General features: G+C 39.4%; 1 protein-coding gene across 1 annotated transcript in view; it reads right to left on the bottom strand.

Moving 5' to 3' along the window:
- TDRD5 (tudor domain containing 5) overlaps positions 1-19,875 on the bottom strand; it is a 56,295-nt gene that overhangs the window by 7,703 nt on the left and 28,717 nt on the right. Inside the window, 10 exon segments of the mRNA XM_075541365.1 lie at positions 1-106; positions 822-989; positions 4,777-4,935; positions 7,883-8,041; positions 8,580-8,780; positions 12,687-12,753; positions 13,087-13,299; positions 14,379-14,599; positions 16,356-16,522; positions 18,838-18,991. Of these exon segments, the coding sequence (XP_075397480.1) occupies positions 1-106; positions 822-989; positions 4,777-4,935; positions 7,883-8,041; positions 8,580-8,780; positions 12,687-12,753; positions 13,087-13,299; positions 14,379-14,599; positions 16,356-16,522; positions 18,838-18,991 (1,615 nt within the window).

Genomic DNA, 19,875 nt, shown 5'->3' with positions numbered 1-19,875 from the left:
GAGCACTCTCCTGTTTGGGACCTTCTACTTCCATTCCATTCACAAGGCCTGAGGGGTGCCAGGAATCATCCCTATGTCTTGGGGTGTGTGTGGGAGAACACCCGCCCTATACGGGAGAAATGCAATGGCCCAAGCACAGTGTCACGGGCTTCAAACGAAGAACACGTGGGCACAGACAAGGCAGAGCAGTATGTCTATTAACAGAGAAGAGAGATTTGTTAGCTGTCTGCATCCGCAGACTTTCTCCCTTGCTTCACTGTCTGCCTAATCATGAATTCCTCTGAACAGCTGGGGCTCAAGAATCACACACAGCTCTACTGGTGTTTTCTTAGTACAGTTTACGTGACCAGATGATTTTTCATCACTCTCTCGTAGCTAGAAGGCACAAACACTAACCAGCTACTTAACTGCAGATATTTGCTTCTACAACCAGTGGGATATTAAGCTTTGGATATAGACACAGACCTCATATTAGCAAACACGCTCACGGCAGAGATCCAGAGGATATATTACATGGCTAATTCAACAAAAAGTAAAGACAGTTCTTTAGTTTATTTGTAAACACCTGAGGCTCTGACTAAAGGGCCAATGCTAAAACCAGAGGAGGTAGATGGGCCCGTGGCCCCTACGTGCATGGCTGGTTCTCTCAGAGCCCTCCCTCCTCACACTAACCAAACAGTTCTTTCTCTCCTCTCAAAGTTGGTCTGACAAATGCTCTAGGATTTAGGGACATACAGCTTTCCTGATGCTTGGGCAATTAAATTTAAGTCCCCCCCCCCTTTCCAGCAATGATTTATTTTCTGTTTTTCCAGAGAGCTAACCTTCTGCGAAATTTCTTTACTCGAAGGATACTGTTTCTTTCCTCCAATGCTTGAGGCAAACAGATTGGAGGCAGCATTGCTTCCTTTTCCCATTTCCCAGTTCTCATCCCAAATATCATCACCTATGGCCACCGACTCCAGGCATGGCATTCCAGTAGGAATCTCATCCTAGAATGTACAAGAAAACAGAAAACTCCAGTACACAGCTCCTGTAAGGGCACATTTTAAAATTCAGGTTTACTTTTTCCCCTTTTCCCCTCTCATTTTCTAAGACAACAGTTTGAAAACACAAATTAGGAGAAAATATGTGCAAACCATATATATATAAAAAAAAAACTAATCAAAGGGAAACCAAGCCTCTGCCGTGGAGTCAATCCTGACTTGTAGCGACCACGCAGGACAGAGGAGAACTGCCCCATAGGGTTTTGAAGGTTGTAATACTCTGGGAAGAAACTTCTACATCTTTCTCCCCAGAAGCAGCTGGTGGGTTCAAACTGCTGACCTGGATAGCAGCTGGGTGCTTACCCACTGGCCACCAGGGCTCCTCCAACAGAGGACCAGACTACAGATTATATTCAAAGTTCTCAGAGCTCAAACTAAAAACCAAACCATCCCATTTCAAAATGGGTAAAAGACATGAGCAGACATTTAGCCAAAGCTGCTGGCAAATAAGCATGTGAAAATGGAATCACCACTCATTCGGCAGTTTCTTATCCAGCTAAACATGCACTGAAGGTTATGACCCCGTAACTGTATTATTGAGCATTTGACCACCTGCCCAACCCCATCCCTCAAAAACGTACGTTCACACAGCAACCAGTACTCAAATATTCATAGTTTTATTCACAAAAGCTAAAGTGTGTTGAGAGCTCGGATCTGTACCAGTGTATGTGCTCTGGTCTAATCATATTTGTAATGCAGAATTGGGATCATGATAGTGGGGAGGGGAGTATTAAAGAACTAGAGGAATGTTGAATGTTTCATCAGTGCTGTACTGCGCCCTGGCTGGCTTGACACATGGAATCAAGGACAAAGAAACCCCTCGGTAATAATAATGAGTAGCGATACCAGGAGAGTAGGGGGAAGAAGGGGGGAAAGGGGGAACCGATCACAGCAATCAATGTATAACCCCCCCCACACACACACCCAGGGGGATGAACAACAAGAAACATGGGTGAAGGGAGACAATGGTGTAAGATATGAAAATAAGATAATTTATCAAGGGTTCATGAGGGTGGGAAGGGGAGGGAGGGAGGGAGGGAGGGATAAAAAAGAGCTGATACCAAGGGCTGAAGTACAAAGAAAATGTTTTGAAAGGGATGATGGCAACATGTGTACAAATGGGCATGACACAATGGGTGTATGGATTGTTACAAGAGCTGTAAGAGCCCCCCAATAAAATGATTTTTTTAAAAAGCTAAAAAGTAGAAATAGCCAAAATGTTTCTCACAGGATAAAAGGTTAGGCAAACGGTGCTATAGACATGCCCTGGAATACTACTCAACAATACACAGGAAACCACTCCTGATATAACCAATGACTTGGATGAATCTGCAGGGAATTCTATCGAGTGAAAAAGGGCCAATCTCAAAAGGCTACTCACTAAATGAGTCCATGGATATCACAGTTTTCGAAGAACGAAGTTTAGAAATGGAGACCCAGCTGAGAAGGTGCCGGGGACTATGGATGGCGAGTGTGGAGGTGGGTGAAAGGAGAACTTGGTTCACTACTATCTTGACTGTGGCGCTGGATACATCAACCTGCTCATGTGCTAAAACCATACAGAAGTAAATACGCACACCACCGCACAAAAGTGAGCACAAGGACATCTGGTCAAGGTTTGTGGCTTGTGTCAATGTCAGTGTCCTGGTAGTGATATTATACTGTACAGGGCAAGTCAAGAAGTATGGATTACTGCTATGGTTCCAATTCATACACGCACAGGTATATTTCAAAATATGACAGGGTTAAGCACATCTCTCATCGTGGATGGGTTCGGCCAAGTTCTCTCAGTAATACACTTGTCTTAGTCTCTTTAGAGCGTTTAAACAGAACAATACAAATAGTGTCACCCAAAATAACAACCATAGCATATAATTTATCAAGGAGTCCAGACGGTGGGAGGGTGGGGGAGGAGGGGGAAAAGGGGAGCTGATACCAAGGGCTCAAGTAGAAAAAAAATGTTTTGGAAATGTTGATGGCAACATATGTACAAGTGTGCTTAGTACAACTGAACTGATGGATTGTTATAGGATTTGTAAGAGCCCCCCAAAAATGATTACTAATAATAATTTTTAAAAGGGTCTTTGAAGGGGATCTGCTGGGCCACTTAACTTGCAGGTAGAGCGGCAGCTCAGGAATCATCGTGACTGTCTCTGGATCTACGAAAGGGTAGACATGGGATGGCCATGGGGGTTAGTAGGAAGAATCTTTAATGATGCTGAAAACTGCAATGGTGAGAAAGATGTCAGGCAGGTTGTGCTGAGGAATGGTTCTCTACCGCTACAACGTGCGTGGCTCATTCTTTTTAGGGTAGCAAAGGTTGCTCTATAAGAATTGCCATGGGAACCCTGCCCCATCCGCGCCACAGCCCCGATCTTGATCCCCTGGCCTTCTTTTTCTTGCCCAAACTCAAAGAACAATGAAGGGAACAGAGCTGGAATCCCCTGTGGATGCCCAAACTGCATTTTTGATGTAGGGTAAAACCAAGAACACAGAATTCTTCAGGGAAGAGCTGGAGTTAACTGCAGACCAACATCCTTTGTGAATACAGGTGTTAAAATATTCAACAAATTAGCACCAGATGGAATCCAGTAACATACAACAAGAACTATACGCCACAACCATGTGGGGCTTATTCGAGAAGTTACAGGGTAGTTTACTATTTGATAATCTACTAATGCAATACACCATTTTCGCAGGATGAACTAGAAAAAACACACCGAAAGAACATTTAATAAAATATCTCATTATAAAAGAAACACACGGGAACTTTCTCTACAAGATAAAAGACATCTATATAAAAACTTCCTAAGTTAGCACACTTAGTGGTAAGAGAATGCTTTCCTCGAGATGAACAAGCAAAGGATGACCTCGCTCACAATTCATGGTGGATCTGAACTTCAGCCAGGGCAGAAAGACAGGGTAAAAGAGCCTGACTGGGAAGGAAGAACTAAAATTGTCCCAGTTCTCTCATGACATTTTCTATGTGAAAAATCTCAACTGACCTAACCAAAAACTCTCCTAGGACTATTAAGTATAGTTACAATAATCAATTGCTATTAAATATACTAGCAATAGAAGTAGAAATAAAATTTTTAAGTAGTATTTACAATAGCTCCCAAATTAAATCAACTACCTAATTAAAAGCAGTTACAACAACACATACAGCTTGTATATAATGAAAAGTATTCAACTCTGATGAAGAAATAAATGTAGAAATAAATGAAACCCTGAGTAAGATATAAGACTGTGAGATATACAGACTGGAAGACTCAATATATGTAAATATGTCCATTTTTCTCAAAATGTAATATGGATTTAATGCAATCCTAATTAAATTCAAGCTGTGTGTATATCTGTCTGTCTATCTATCTATCGATACAGATATATACTACTTGGACTTTATTATATATGTAAGCTAATTTTAAAATTTATATGGAAAGTAAGAACTGGAACATTAAATGTTTCTCCATATTAGTTTCTAATCACTGCATAATGCTTCAAAACTTCCCAAAGTCAAGGGATAGTACTTAAAACATCCAACCAGACAATGCTTCTTATTTTTTATGATCAAGGCTAATTTGTGAACTTAGATCTTTGTGGCGATTGAAGAAAGAACCTGCAATTCATCTGTGGGAAAGTAGAACTTCAGGAGCTCTTTTATTCTAGCCCACTCCCGCTATGAATTACTTACACCACATTTAAAAAAATGAAGCTACTTCTCCTTTCATACCTCGATTTCTTCCTTCAGATACTTTGGCACGGAGTTGGGCCATTTTGGATCTTCTTCACAGTTATCTTTGGTTTTCAAAGAACTAAATTCAGACTCCTTTAATGACTTCTCTGATTCAGATTTAAGGTGATATAAAGCCTTTTCATCGTTAAAATCTTGCTAATAGATACGAAAGAGAAATAATTTTATATTTTTCTTCTAATGCTGTTTGCAAATCCTATATTCCTGCAAGTTTGGTAGGAGGGTTATTTCACTATTGTTCATACAAATACTACATTATTTCCTAGTATTATCCATGACCTATTCTGCTAGGTTAGTTCAGGCAAACCAGCATTTATTCAGTGCATGTTGTGATATGTCTAAGGAGCAGCTACGATACAACGACAAATGCAATAGATCCAAGCTCTGAAGAACTCAAATGACAGCAGGAAGACATATAATCAGTCATCATAATAGAATACTCAGTGTCAGATAAAACAGATACCTGACAGAAATGTAACTGTGTGAATAAGGTATCTAAGAATAATGAAAGAGATAACAAACCTGTCAGGGTGCTTAAAAGATGAGTAAGAAGACCTCATAGGTGACTGGGTAGAGAGAGGCAGGTGTGTGTATTGGTAGGTGTGTTTAGCATACAGACTGATATATTAAAATACAAATTGGAATGGGATAAGGGGGTTTTAAGTCTTATCTTTTGGCAGAAAATATGACCTTATTCATTTCCTGGAATGAATTCTGATTATTTGAAGCTATTTAACAGTGATGTTAGAACTTTCTAAAAATTTTAAAGTGTCAATTAAATTCACTACTTAAGAGCCAGAAAATGCAATTCTTCTAATCTAGTAATAAAAAATGGGAAAAAATTGAGGCTTTAAATTGCTATTGATGTGAAATGAGGGATTATTATTTGATGTCAGAGGATCTTGGCTGAAAGCAGAGAATACCACAAAGATGTTTACTTATGCTTTTGAATGTGTGGATCACAGCAAACTACGGATCGCATTGTAAGTAATAAGAATTCTTGAACTGTGCTCAGGGGGAACTTGTACATAGACGGAGCGGGTTTAAAATCAGGAAAGTGTGCAAAGTTATATTCTTTCGACATAGTCATTCAATCTGTATGATGAGCAAACTATCCAACAAGCAGGATTCTATCAAGACTGGAAGGAAGGCGGGCAGGCTCCGTAACCATCTATGCACATACTACGGCTAATACAACCTACGAACCAGAAGTGAAAAAGACATGAAGCTGGACAAGAACAAAGTGTGAACAGAAAACGAAAATCCTCAGAAGTGGACCAACAATCAATGTCATGATAAACAGAGAAATGACTGACCTTGTGAAGACTTTCATTTTACTTGGATCCACAATCAGTGCCCATTATAGCAGGAAATCAAAAAATCAAATGACAGTACACTGGGCAAATCTGTTGCAAAAGACTTCTGCTAAGATTAACAAGTGAAGATGTCATGCTGAGGCCTAAAGCGTGCCTGACCCAACCATCGCATTTTCAATCGCTTCACTGCACGCCAAAGCTGAATAATCAATAAGGAAGACAGACGAAGGACTGATGCAATGGGATTCAATGGGTGGACAGAAAAGCAAATACATGTGTTGCAAGAAGCACAGTTGGCCTGCTCCGTAGAAGTACAGGTGGTGAGACTTGGCTCACATAACTTTGGCATGTTAATGTCTTGGAAGAGGACGGTAAGCTTAATAAAATAGAGGGTTGACGAAAAGAGGAAGCCCCCAACAAAACGGGCTGGCAGTGGCTGAAAACATGGATCAAACAGCGCAGTAGTTGTTAGGACGGCGCCGGGCCAAGCAGTGCTTCGTCCTGTGTGCACAGGCTTGCTTCCTCACAATACCAAGAAGCAAGCTCAACTAATCTGACCATAAACCACACCTCCAAAATGTATATAGTGTTCTGGACATGCAGCAGTAAATATTGGTACCGGTTAATTTTCAAGTAGCTAAAATGGCCTTGCTTTTTCATCTGTTCTAACAATCAGTAAATGGCTAGTAAAAATTAAAATCTTTATAATTTTATTTACTAGTCATATATATAAACCATTTTGAGTTTTTAATATTTTATTCAAAGAAAATTAAAATCCCTGGAGTACCAAAAACATATTTTCGGGTCTTTGCTCAAATCAAAAGCCATGGTCTTCATTATTCATTTGTGAATTCACTTACTAAAATTTATTTGTAACCCCAGAATCAATACTCAAAGCACTTTCACATCACTTGTAAACAAGCATACTGGCAAAAAATCTGAGGTTTCTAATGCACATGTCCCAGTTGTGGTCAAACAAGATTGGTTCAATATTGGCTAGTTTGGCATTTGTGAGAATTTTAGATAGTGGATAATAAGAATCAACTGTACACCTTATTTAGCCCAATACTTAGCCCAGTATTGGCTGTCAAGAGGAATGCAAGACTCTGAGGTTGTATTAATTTTATTTAAAAACATTTATGTCATTACTTAGTGCCTCGCTTTCTGCATCTCTGAAATAAGAACATTGAAGCACCAACCTATTAAGACTGCTGTAAAGATTAAGGCAGCATATATATGTGACTGCTTTGAACAGTACTTGTCACATGATGCAAGTTCATTAAATGTTATTATTAGCATTAATTATTATGTATGAAGTATTAGATAATAATTAATAACAATAGCGTTACTACTGTGAACAACAGTGTTACTGCAGTAGCCACAAGGTTTAGAGAAAAGTAGGACAAGATACTACGTGCAGAAGAACCTCAGTCGTGTAGGGGGAAGAGCAGCACAAAAATAAAGGCAGCATGAGAGTCTGAGCGCATGAGAGAAATCACACCGAAATTGTACACGCGTGACTGGAGCAGGATTAAACCAGCCAATAATGAGGGACAGGTCAATGTTAAGACCACTGTGCAATACTTTTGAACTGGAAAGCCTTGGTCTCGATCTATAAAACGCCAAGTGTTACTTATGGTGACTAGCTCAGGATCTTTAAGGATGAACTATCATACTTCAAATACTTTTTATAATGCTTAAAATAGTAAGTGTTCAATAAACGTTAACGATCGTGAAAAAGTATAGCAATGCTGGCAAAAACCTCTTACCAGTGAATATGGTTCACTCTCTTTTGATGGTGGGCTTATCTCTCGGTCTTCATTGAAGTAGTGCTGCTGTGCTGGACAGCTCAGCTCTGCCAAAACGACATCCTCTGACCCTGGACTGGGCTTAGTGTATAAAGCTAAAGGGTTGAGCTCTCTGAAACCCTAGGATGAAACGATATGGGGAGATGGTTGGATCATATGACCAAGACAGAAAAACAAACTCAGCACTTAATAATTTTCAACTTCTGTGGAATATACTTTCTTATAGAATTTAATGGTTAAAAACTTCAGGATATTGACAGTTTTCAAGGTTAAAAACCATCAACATAAATTAATGATCATATGAACATCACTCCTAGTTATGAACATCACTACTAGTAACTGCAAAAGACTTGCTCTTGTCTAGAAGACTTCAGAGAATTAAATACTTTGGTGCATAAAATAAGAGTCCTCAACCAAATATTTAAAATTAAAATTCTCATATTTTAAAAGGACAATAAGCCAAATGTATTTGTAGTATTTTTTCTGTTCATCTGAAAATTAGAATGTTCTACATGTGGAAGGCAGGCGTCTCACAGGTATCTCTAAGGTTAAAGAAAAATCAAATAACTTTCTTGATCAAATACACTTATATCTTTAAGTATAAGATTCAATAAATATATTAAATAAAATATATTTTAAAATATAGACTGCTCCACACCTTCGAAGGAACGTTTTCTCGGCATACAATTGCATAGCCCTCCGTTCTCAAGACATGATGGAAGTAGACATCTTCATTTGAGGATGTGTCGCACAGGAAAATGTTAAGGATTCCATCGATGTATTCATCCACTACCCCCACCAACGGCTTCAAACCACATAACTTCTGGAACTGCAAAACGGCTTTCGATGTCCAATATTCCTAAAATCCAACTGAGAGGTTAGAATCCAGTGACAGATTTAAAATACAGATTGTAATAATTACATAAAAGTGAATTCACAGTAACTAGAGCTATAAGTGGAAAAACAAAACCATAAAAGCACAAAATTAATGCATCAGAGAATATGTATGATTTGGGAATGGAGGAAGTGGGATGGGATATTAGAAAAATAGGGAAAACTGTGATTACAGAAAAAAATAGTGGAAAATCTCAATTTTCAGAAATAGTGAGCTACATTACTGGGCCAGCCCTCCCACAGAAAGCAAATCAAAATTCTAGATAAAATATGTCCAAAAAGGGTGAAAGAACTGGCAAAACAGTAACACAAACTATCAGGTCGAAACTGGAGGTAAGACAGGAGCTACTGCGACCAAGGCTAATTTGGGTGGTGGTAGTGATGGTGGTGGTGCCAGTGTCTTCCCAAGACAGCGCGTCTAGAGGAGAACTGTCTTTCATCAAGCTGGGTCTCTTTGGAAACACATGTCCAGGGTATGAATGATAAGAAATAAACTGGTGCCCACATACACTTTTCAGCCCACAAATCCACAAACTCTTCATTTACATGAAGGAATAGCAGTCCTCCTAAGCACCTGGCAGAAGGCAATGCAAATCCCCTCTGGAGGAAGGCACCCTCTGCCTGTATTGTTCAACCATCCCCAACAAGGAATAGAACACGAGCTCTGAGAAAAGCAAAGAAAAACAATGCACTGTGCTCGAGAGAAAGTAGAAACAATGGGTAACTGAAACAGATCCTCAAAGACTCCACATACTTGAATTTTGAGGCGAATCAAAAAACAATAATAATAATCAGGCTGCTAGGCTTAATGGGGGAAATTAAAAGATTAGCTTGAAAACTTCTGCAGAGACCAGCCAATTATTAAAATTGATATACCAGATTAAGGAGATAGAGTTATAATAAATATACAATAACCAAAATTACAAACCTAGCAAATTAGAGTAAATTGATGAACTAGACAATAATTCAGAAAAATTACCCAGAGTCCAGCATAGAAACACAGAGTTGGAAAAGAAGAATAAATCCACATACCAACACCATAGCAAAATCTTAAAGACAGCTACAGACAAAGAGGGCTCCACACTTAAAAGCAGCAGGGAAAGCCAGAAGCCACTGTAATGGCATCTTTACTGTGTAAAGGCATTACCGACAACCTAGATGCCCACTCCCAGGGGATTACCTTTCATGAATAAGCACAAAGCAATGGCATTTTCAAATGAGACCTTTCTAGAGTACTGAAAAGCAAGGATAACTATTTTACCACTAACCTCGCACTAAAGGAAATCCTACATGATCTAGTCCAAGTAAAAAGAAAATGATGACAGATGAAAGGTTTGAGCAGAGAGAAGGAATGAAAATCTAAGAAACCAAGAAACATGTTACTAAAATTAAACAGACATGATCTTATGCAATCAACTTCTCAAGGAGCTATAATATAGAAGAAATAGAGGTCAAAAGGAGGAAATAAAGGAACTCGTGTGCTCTGATAACACAGCACTGTTGTTCACATACCGGCTCAACATGTAGGGAAATCATTAAAACAATTCAGTGCATTCTAAATGGAATAAAAAATTATTTTCAAATAAGGCATGTAAAATAAGAGAACCAACCAAAAGGCAGGCCATATAGTAACAAAATAAAGGACATATTTAAACCCAAATATACCAATCATTATATTAAATGTAATTGGACTGCCGCTCTATTTAAAAAAACAAAATGTATCAAGCACGAGTTTTTAAAAGTACAACTATATGTAGTTCATAAAAGACCCATCTAAATCATTTAAGGATACAGATAAATTGATAGTAAAATGAGAAATAACAGACCAGGAAGATATGTTTTAAATGGAAAGTGAAGGAGATATATTAATATGAAATAAATCAAACTTGAAGGCAACAAAGGGGTACTAGAAATAAAGAGAGTAACGTCAAGATGTTAAAATATTCAATTCACCAGGAAGATATACCACTTCATTCTGAATGTGTTTAAATAACCTAGCCTCAATGTACACAAGTTTAAAAATGGACACAGCCTTGCCTGCTGAAAGTGAGGGCTTGAAGCCCTTGCTGATGAAGAGCAAGGTTTGCAGCCTGCAGGATGGACTGCAACTCAATGTAACGAAGACCCACAGCCTCACCAATGGACCAGTGGTGCACAACGTCATACATGGAGAAATGTTGACGTTGTCAAGGACTTTCTTGCTTGAATCCCAAATCAATGTTCATGGAAGCACTCGTCAAGAGATTTAAAAAAGCAAAACAAAACAAAAAACACCCACGTTGCATTAAGTGCTGCACAAGACCTCTCTATGGCACTGAAAAGCAAAGCCACACACTCCTTTGAGAGCGAAGGTGCACCTGACCCAAGCCTGGCAATTTTTCCTTTGCATCATATGCATGTGAAAGTCGAACACTGAATAAATAAGACTTGACGCATTTAGACTGTGCTGGAGAGAATACTGAAAGTACCATGGACGGCTAAGAGGACAAACGGATCCGTCTTGGAAGAAGTAAGGCCAGAGTGCTCCTCAGAGGCAAGGACGGTGAGACTTCTTACATTCTCCGGACATGCTGTCAGGAGAGACCAGTCCCTGGAGACCATCACGGCTGGTCGGTCAAGCCGAGGGGCAGGGAGAGAGAAGAAGGCCCTCAACGAGCTGCACTGCCACAGGGGCTGCAGCAATGGCAGTGATTCGCTGTCGGGCTTAAGGTCACCTAACAACAACAAATCTGGATGGGCGCAGACAGTCTCATCTTTCTCCTGCAGAGCAGCTGCGCGTCTGAAGCAGCACCTGTGGTTAGCTGTTATCACACCTGGGATTCCTAATCAGCTACACAAGAATAAATTACCACCACAAAAAGAAATGCAGAGATGGATAAAATGTCTTCTGCCCCACTGTACGCCCATCAGGTCCCATAACACTAGGTTGGTAAAGAATTATTCTATGAAATGTACATCTAACAAGTTTAAGAAAAAATTTTAAATCGTTTTGTTAGGGGCTACAAACACACATCAATCGTGTCAAGCACATTTGTACATTCATTGCCTTCATCATTCTCAAAACATTTGCTCTCCACCTAAGCCCCTGACATCAGCTCCTTTTCCCCCTCCCTCCCTCCCCGCTCCCTCATGAGCCCTTGATTATTTATAAATTATTATTTTGTCATATCTTGCCCTGTCTGGTGTCTCCCTTCACCACTTTTCTGTTGTCCGTCCCCCAGGGAGGAGGTCACTTGTAATTGGTTCCCCCCTTCCAACCCACCCGTACCTAAGTTTCTTATTTACACCTTTAAGTTGCTCTGCATCATCTAAAGGATAATGTGCAAGCTCTTCAATGCCTATCTCCACATTTGGTTCCCTCTTACTTCTCTGACGTTATTTGCCACACAACCACTCCAACCCTCTCACAGTCTATGTAAAGTTATTCAAATGCGTGATGTTTTATGCTACCTTGCCTTTGCTTGGAATGTCTTTCTTCACGTCTTTGTCCAGGTACATTCCTGCTGTCCCATGCAAACATCCCTCTATTACCACGCCCTTCTTCATTACCATCGTCAGAGACAAGCATTCTTCCTCCTGCACCCCTTTCTCTTCACTATAGAATCCTTATTGTAACAAATTTAAAATGGTACAAGAAATTTTGGCACATAATAAGAAACCTTAAATCTAATTGCCGCCAAGTGAATCCTGACTCCTAGTGAACCTATTTAGTTTTGGGGACTGTAAATCTCCATGGAGTAGACAGCCTCATCGTCCTCTAGCAGGCGGCTGGTGGTTTTGAACCTTCAACCTGGCAGCTTACCCAACAGTGCCACCAGGGCTCCCTAAGCACTAAACTGCTTGCTAAGTTAATGGGAAACAAGAAACATACCTCTATTGGTCTCACCCAAGCCAATGAACAAGGGATAGCCTGTGCTGGAAGCTTTGTGTAGCAACATCTGCAACAGAAAAATCAAATACAGTAATCATCCTTTGTAAACTGCACACTACAGACTATCTTTTCCATTTTTTGATTCCAGTTGGTCCATTTTCTTAATAAGAGATAGAAAATGTAATCGCATGGTCCATTTGAGTTCAGTCATGTAATAGATGACACAGCTGCGAAACTAAGAGCATTTGCAAGGTCTGTGCTAAGATGGAAGATGGATGGAGGGAAGGGAGAATGTGGGAGGGGAAGGAATGAGAAAAGAGAGATTCTGGTGTCATAAAGCTTTAGGATTAGCATTCAATATTTAAACTGTCCATTATGCTTATTAAAAATATTAACTCACTTGAGAAACCTCAGAGAGGACTTTTGGACGGTTCCAATATTTCCAAAGTCGGGATAAAACACTTCCACTTCCTGTTTCCCAAGGACTCGATGGATAATGACACGATACCACCACTTATCCTCAGAAATCCTTACGCAACAGAGATGTCCCGGCTGAATGAGATATTCTGGCATAACATAGCGATCAGAAACCATCTGATTAGAGTAACAGCGCCTGTGAAATTCCATGAAACCCACAAGTGAAGCAAAAATTAAATATAAGTTTTAATTGCTAGCAAGAGGAAGATACACTTGACAAACAAAAAGTCTACATTTAATGACAATTAATTCTAATTAATTTTATTTTTGCACATGCAAATCGCTTCATCAACAAACTTCTTTAAAGAGTGATGTATATACTCACTTTCTTATCTAACATTCTTTAAAGAACATCATGTAACCCAATTTTATTCTCGGTTGGTTATTGTGGTTAGGTACCACTGAGTTGGTTCCAATTTTCCATGAGCACACCATGTACCAACAGAAAGAAAGACTGCTGGGTCCTGTGCCATCCTCACAACTGAGCCCACTGATGCAACCACGGTGCCAATCCAGCTTGTCAAAGGGCTTCCTGAACTTTTCTTAAGACAACTGTGGCCAAATCCAGTAACAGCTTGTCAGCTTTCAATAGCCTTGATCTCCTGCAGCATTATTCTGATTCTGTCTTCTTTTACACTCCACCTAATCTTACTTTCCAAGCCACAATTCTGTCCTACTTCTCCTTCCTCAATGATTCCTTTATTGAGTTTGTAATTTCCTTAGAAGTGTAGGACCAAAAAAAAAAAAAAAAAGAAGTGTAGGATCTCTGGGGGGTCTATTAGATCTCAGCCTTTGGAACCAAATAAGCCTGGCCTCAAATTCTGACTTCATCATTTACCAGCAGGAAGACTTTAGGCAGGATACTTTATCCTTCTGTGCTTTAGTTTCTTCTGTGAGAAAAATTAGAGATGGTAAAATCTACCATATATAGCTGTTGTGAAGGTTATGCAATTTTTAAGGCATTACATCTAAATGTTTAAGGGTAAAACAGTTATTTTTCCTAAAAAACATTTTTATTCTAATATAAAAGATATATTGCTATCCCTAAATATATATTTCTAAATTTTATAATTTTTTATTTCTATACCATAAATATTGACAGATAAATGCTTTCTTGGGTCCTCAAATTTTAAAAGTCCTAAGACCAAAACATTTGAGAACTACTGGTTTAGTATGAGATACATGAAAAACATAGTAACGAAAATAGACTCCTACCGCATTTCAATCATCATATCCTCGAGCAATTCTGAGGAATCCCTGCTATAGATTCGGATGTAGAATTGACTAGGAGAGATGATATACTCTACAAAGACCCCCACGAGGGTACTGGTATCTAGAGGTGGAGGTCTGCATAATTTCTTGTCCCGTACAGCATCTGGGGGGATATCATGATTCCCCAGTGCCAGGTTGAGCTGTGGCTTGTTAATTCCTACTTGCTACAAGTTAAAAAAAGAAAGAAAAAAGATCAGAAACCACTGTAAATCATTGGGTGACATTTCAAACTCCATGACAATTTCCCTCAAAGTACCGTTCATTAGCCACATTTGTCACAATCACCTAGGGAAGTATACTGCAGCTTCTGAGACAGAGCCCAGATGTGTGAATCAGAATACACAAGAGGGGGGACTCATAACTGTGCGTGTAATAAACTCCCCTGGTGAGCTTTACCAATGTCAAAATATGAAAACTAATGCCTTATGATGTGAAGCAAAGAGTTAAAAAGTGAGTTATACAATGGCCCCATTCCAAAATTAAAACATGATACTTCAAATATTTAGGCTGAGTCAAGATGAATTCCTATGAAACCCTACAAACAATCAAAGAAAACTTGTAAAGGAATCGATTAAAGTTCAGAGTATAATTCAAATAAAAATGTTTCTTATACAGTGACACTCTAAAATATATTAATTTCCTCTTTACAAGTTTATTATCTTCCAGAAAATATTAGTGTAAGTAAAACAGTATTGCTAGTGTGGTCCCCATTCACACATGCACACAAAAAAAGTGTGTTTACACGTTTCTGCTATCAGTGACTGGATGCAGACAAGTTCTCTCAGGAACACACTGGACTTGTTCTCATTCAGGTGGCTTTGAAAAAAAGAGAAGTTCTAATCAAAACAGTAGCTTCCAATGGGCTCTATTGGACTAGTTAAAGTGAAGGCAGAGAGGTCGGCTCAGAAGATGCTGGTGACTGTTTTGGGGAATGCAAAGAGGTCATTCTGATACATTTTCTTGAAGGACACAGGGCAACCACAGGAGTGCATTAGGAAGAACACTGGGAAAGTTGCATTGGTGAGAAAAGGTCCAGAAAGTCACAATGAGGATTTTTCCCCCCATCACGACAATGCATCTGCTCATTCTCATGAATAGCAAGGGCTGGCCTACAAGAATCCCATGGGAAAACCTTACCCCAGTCATCCTGTGGTCCTGATCTTGCCCCTCTTGGGTGTCTTTTTGTTTCCCAAGCTCAACATATAAAAGGAACAGATTTGAGTCCTGCAGTGATGTCAAAACTACCCTTTGGATGTGGTGTCAATCAAAGAGCACAAAGTTCTTTGGGAAAAGGTTAGTGAGATGGAAAAAACGAGACTAGGATAGGTTTAAAAAACCAACTTCACATTCTGACATTTTTGTTTAATAAAGGTGTCTATGATTTGTAGCAATATTTTTTACTTACCCTCATATAGCAGGCTCTTCAAACAAAAATGTTTCAATCCAAAGAAGCCAGGCACAGAAGGCAGGAGGAAAAAAAGCTTGAGCCATTAATTACTTCCTAACTGGAAACCAGTGATGGGAAATGAGAACACAGGAGGACAATGACGAAAGCCCGCGCTGACGCAGGAGGCACAGAGGCTACCTGTCAGCCAGGCGGCCCACACAGCCTTCCTGTAAAGGCCTTAGGGCTTTTCTGAGCTACACTATGAAACAATGGTAACAAACACGAGACCTCTCCCCAACCACATGAAATAAGGAAAATGAGACTCGAAGGAAAGTTCCTCCTATCAAAGATGGGAAACGAGAAGAAAAGCTGCATACGGTACCTTCAGGCCAAAGACCTGGTCAGTGCTTCCAAGAAATAATCTATCTAGAAACACAGCTTTTCCTAAAAAGAGCTCTTGTTTAAAGATGTTTTCATCCTGTTACTTCCCATGATGCCAAATCTACAGTTCAGAGTATGCAAAAATCACTCACCAGCTGTAAAGGCTTTACCACGAGATTAGGTTTCTTACAAATCTTCTGTTCCGGATCTTTAAGGTTTTTTGAAGGACTATTCCAAGTGGTCTCCTTGACAGTAGCAATAATAGACAGTGAATTTCTAGAGGGATTACCTTTGACTTCTATTTTCTTATCTGGTGGAACTAAATATGAATTCCTGACTGAAGAAACAGCTCCATCTGAAATGGCCAAAAAAGTAGCCTATGCATATTTGTAAAAATAATTTGTACAACTGTTACTAAGCACTATTTTTTACATGTGAGGAATGGATAAATACTGATAAATAAGAGATATGAACATGTCCTCAGACCTTTCTGTGTAGAGAGATGAAAAGAATCTCCATATGGGAATAAATCTTAAATTATTTGTGTGTGAGAGGGTATTATGGTACAGTCAGACTTCTAAAAATGTGGTGGAAGTCTTTATCTTTCAACATTCTGATCTGAATATTCTTGGTCGTCAACTTAGGCCCTCCACATTTATACTGCTGCAACATACCTCTTCGCTTAATGTGCAATGTACAGGACTACTTTTATCTCATGACACAAAGCTCTAATTAGGGGATTTCCAGATCACATAGGGTGTTCCAGTTACAAGTGAATGAGGACTGTAAGACTGACACTTTCAAACAGCCTCCAGGGAGACCAAACACCCACAGGGGTCCACCCAGAGATAGCAGCACGGTCCCACGATTGTAATATGCACTTACAAAACATGAAATGAAGCTATCTAAAGGGGCTTCAGAAAAGTTCACGGGAAAATGGAATTAAAAGATAATGGAATTTTTCCATGAAGTTTGTGAAGTCCTCCTGTATACACTGGCATGTAAAAACAACCAAAATACATGAAGAATAAAATGTATGACTTAGACAGTATTTATATAACACTGAATTGTGTTAGAAAAATTATACAGGTAATTCGTAATTACACAGAAAAGTTCCAAAACTACTAATCTCTATATTATTAAAAATTTAAACAATTATATAGTGTTATGTATGTTGCTTTTCTAATTTTAAATTTCAGCTATACGTGTACAGCTGGGAAGGCAACATATCCAAACGCTAGCAGCATAATATCGGGGTAAAACGGTGGGATGCTGCTATATGAATATTCGTAGAATGAACAGGAGTTACTTTAACAATCAGAAAAACTGAAGAAAGCATTCACATTTTTGGAAAGCTATCATAATCACTTATAAGGGCTTCTAAAAATTCAAGTACCATATTACAGTGTAGTTTAAGAGAAAATGGGTACTATGCCATGCATTACTGCTGAAAATTACAAATAAGTACAAGGATCTCAATAAAAATTTTAACAGAAAAAACAACCTAAGTCCCTACTCCTTAAGACTGAGTGCCCTGAATGCAATATGGCGCACTGTGGCAGACCCAGAGAAGGGCATTTAAGAGGGAAACGAAATAGCGCCTGGAGCCTGGGTAATAATAATGCATTGAGGTTACTTTCTTAGTTTTAACAAATGTGTGTAGGCGATGACAGATGTTCCTTAGGACGAAGGAAACTGGACGAAGAGTACACGGGAGTTCTTCACACTAGCTTTTCAAGTCTGTAAGCCATGCCCCCTGCCAAAAAATGTGTTTTTTAACTACTAGTACTGGATCCCAATGCATACACATTTGTTCTGAATTTCCATGTATTTTTCCATGTAGTTTTAAAGCCTGTCATTTCTATGTATTTCTAAATATCTTCTGAATCACAGCTATTAAATTATCTAGTGTTACCCCATCAGATTAACATCAGAAGTTGGTTTCCTTTAGAATTATTAAAACATCTGGAAAATGGAGAAAGTAAGTTTTAAAATTCTGATGATCTGCATTAAGTAACACTCAGTGCCACTGAGTCAGTTCCGACACATACTAAGCCAGTTCAACCCACAGGGACCCTACGGGACAGAGTAGAAGTGCCCAGGTAGGTCTCTGAGGCGGGAAATCTTTATGTGTGCAGAAAACGTCATCTTTCCCCTCCTCCGTGGCTGTTAAGTTTGAACTGATGAACCTTGTGGTTAATGGCCCAACTTGAAACCCACTCTGCTACAAGGTTGAAAACTATTAAGTAATAAGTTAACTTCATTACAACCAGAACCACAAAAGTTTGTGGCTCCCGTATGATCTATGTGATTACAATAAAGAATCCTATGTAATCCATGCTTTCTCTGTGGCCTTAAAACCCACCTCCCTGACCCTACCACCAAAGACAAACTCTCTGCCTTCACACCGATTCCAATCCATAGTGACCCTACAGGCTAGACAGCATTTCTCCATAGGGTTTTTGAGACTGCAAATCTTAATGGGAACAGACAGATTCATCTTTCTACTGCAGAGCAGTGCTGGGTTGGAACTGCCAACCTTGCAGTTAGCAGGCCAGTGTTTAGCCCACTCACGCACCAGGGCTCCACTGTTCTTTAAAAATCAGGTTTGCATTATATTGTGGTTCAACTCACCAGGAGGTAAGGAGTTCCGATCAGCACTGAACACTACTAAGTCTTGTTCTCCTTCTCTGAACTCAACACGGAGACTGTCACTAAGAGCTCCAACAAGTTCTGTCACATTGAAGAAGCCTAATTTTTTTGGTGAAAGCTGCTCTTTAAAAATTTCCTGTCACAAAAATAGAAATCACATTAAAAAACGTTAAATAACAAAAATATACATTTTCCCTTAGACAATGCTCTAATTTGGATTTAGCCAAACTAAAAACGTACAGGTCAGTAAACCCAAGTATTATAGTAAATGCTTTCTGCCCTACATATACAAGGGGGAAGTAAACAAGCATTGTTAACAATAATAGAAATCTTTATTAAACAAATACCAAAATGTGAAGCTAATGATTCTCATATACATCTTCCATCTAGGTCAAGGGCAGAGAACGTTTAGTAGCCTAGTGTTGTTGATTTGTAACTTAACTCCACCTTGATTGGAGATCATATTCTGTAAGAGTTCACTATTCTGAAATTTATCGAGACTCCTTTGGTACTGAATATATGATCTATCTTGATGAATGCTCCCCATGAACTCTAATATACTGTGTACTCTGCCACTGTTAGATATGCCCAGTGGCATCAAGTCAGCTCCGACTCCTAACAGGAGGAAATACTGCCCAGTCCTGCAGTCCACTACGGCAGCCTCTGTGTCAGTCCATCTTGTTGAGGGTCTGTCTTCCTTTTCATTGACCCCCTACAAAGCATGGAGTCCTTTTCCAAGGACTGGTCCCTCTCGATACCACGTCCAAGTTTCACCATGCTCATATCTAAGGAACATTCTAGTACTTAGTCCAAGTCAGATTTGGTTGCTCTTTAGGCAATCTATGTATTCTTTCCAACACCATCGTTCAAATGCATCCATTCCTCCAGTCTCACAGTCACCGTCCAATTTGCATAAGAGTTGACCAACTGAGGTGGGTCAGGCACACTTCAGTCTTCATAGCGGCATCCTTGCTCTTCAACACTTTAAAGAAGTCTGTGCAGCAGACTTACCCAATGTGA

Source organism: Tenrec ecaudatus, chromosome 1, assembly GCF_050624435.1.
Source record: "Tenrec ecaudatus isolate mTenEca1 chromosome 1, mTenEca1.hap1, whole genome shotgun sequence".
Classification (NCBI taxonomy): Eukaryota; Metazoa; Chordata; class Mammalia; order Afrosoricida; family Tenrecidae; genus Tenrec; species Tenrec ecaudatus.
The sequence above is the reverse complement of the archived record's forward strand: the minus strand, read 5'-3'. Positions and strand labels throughout refer to the sequence as shown.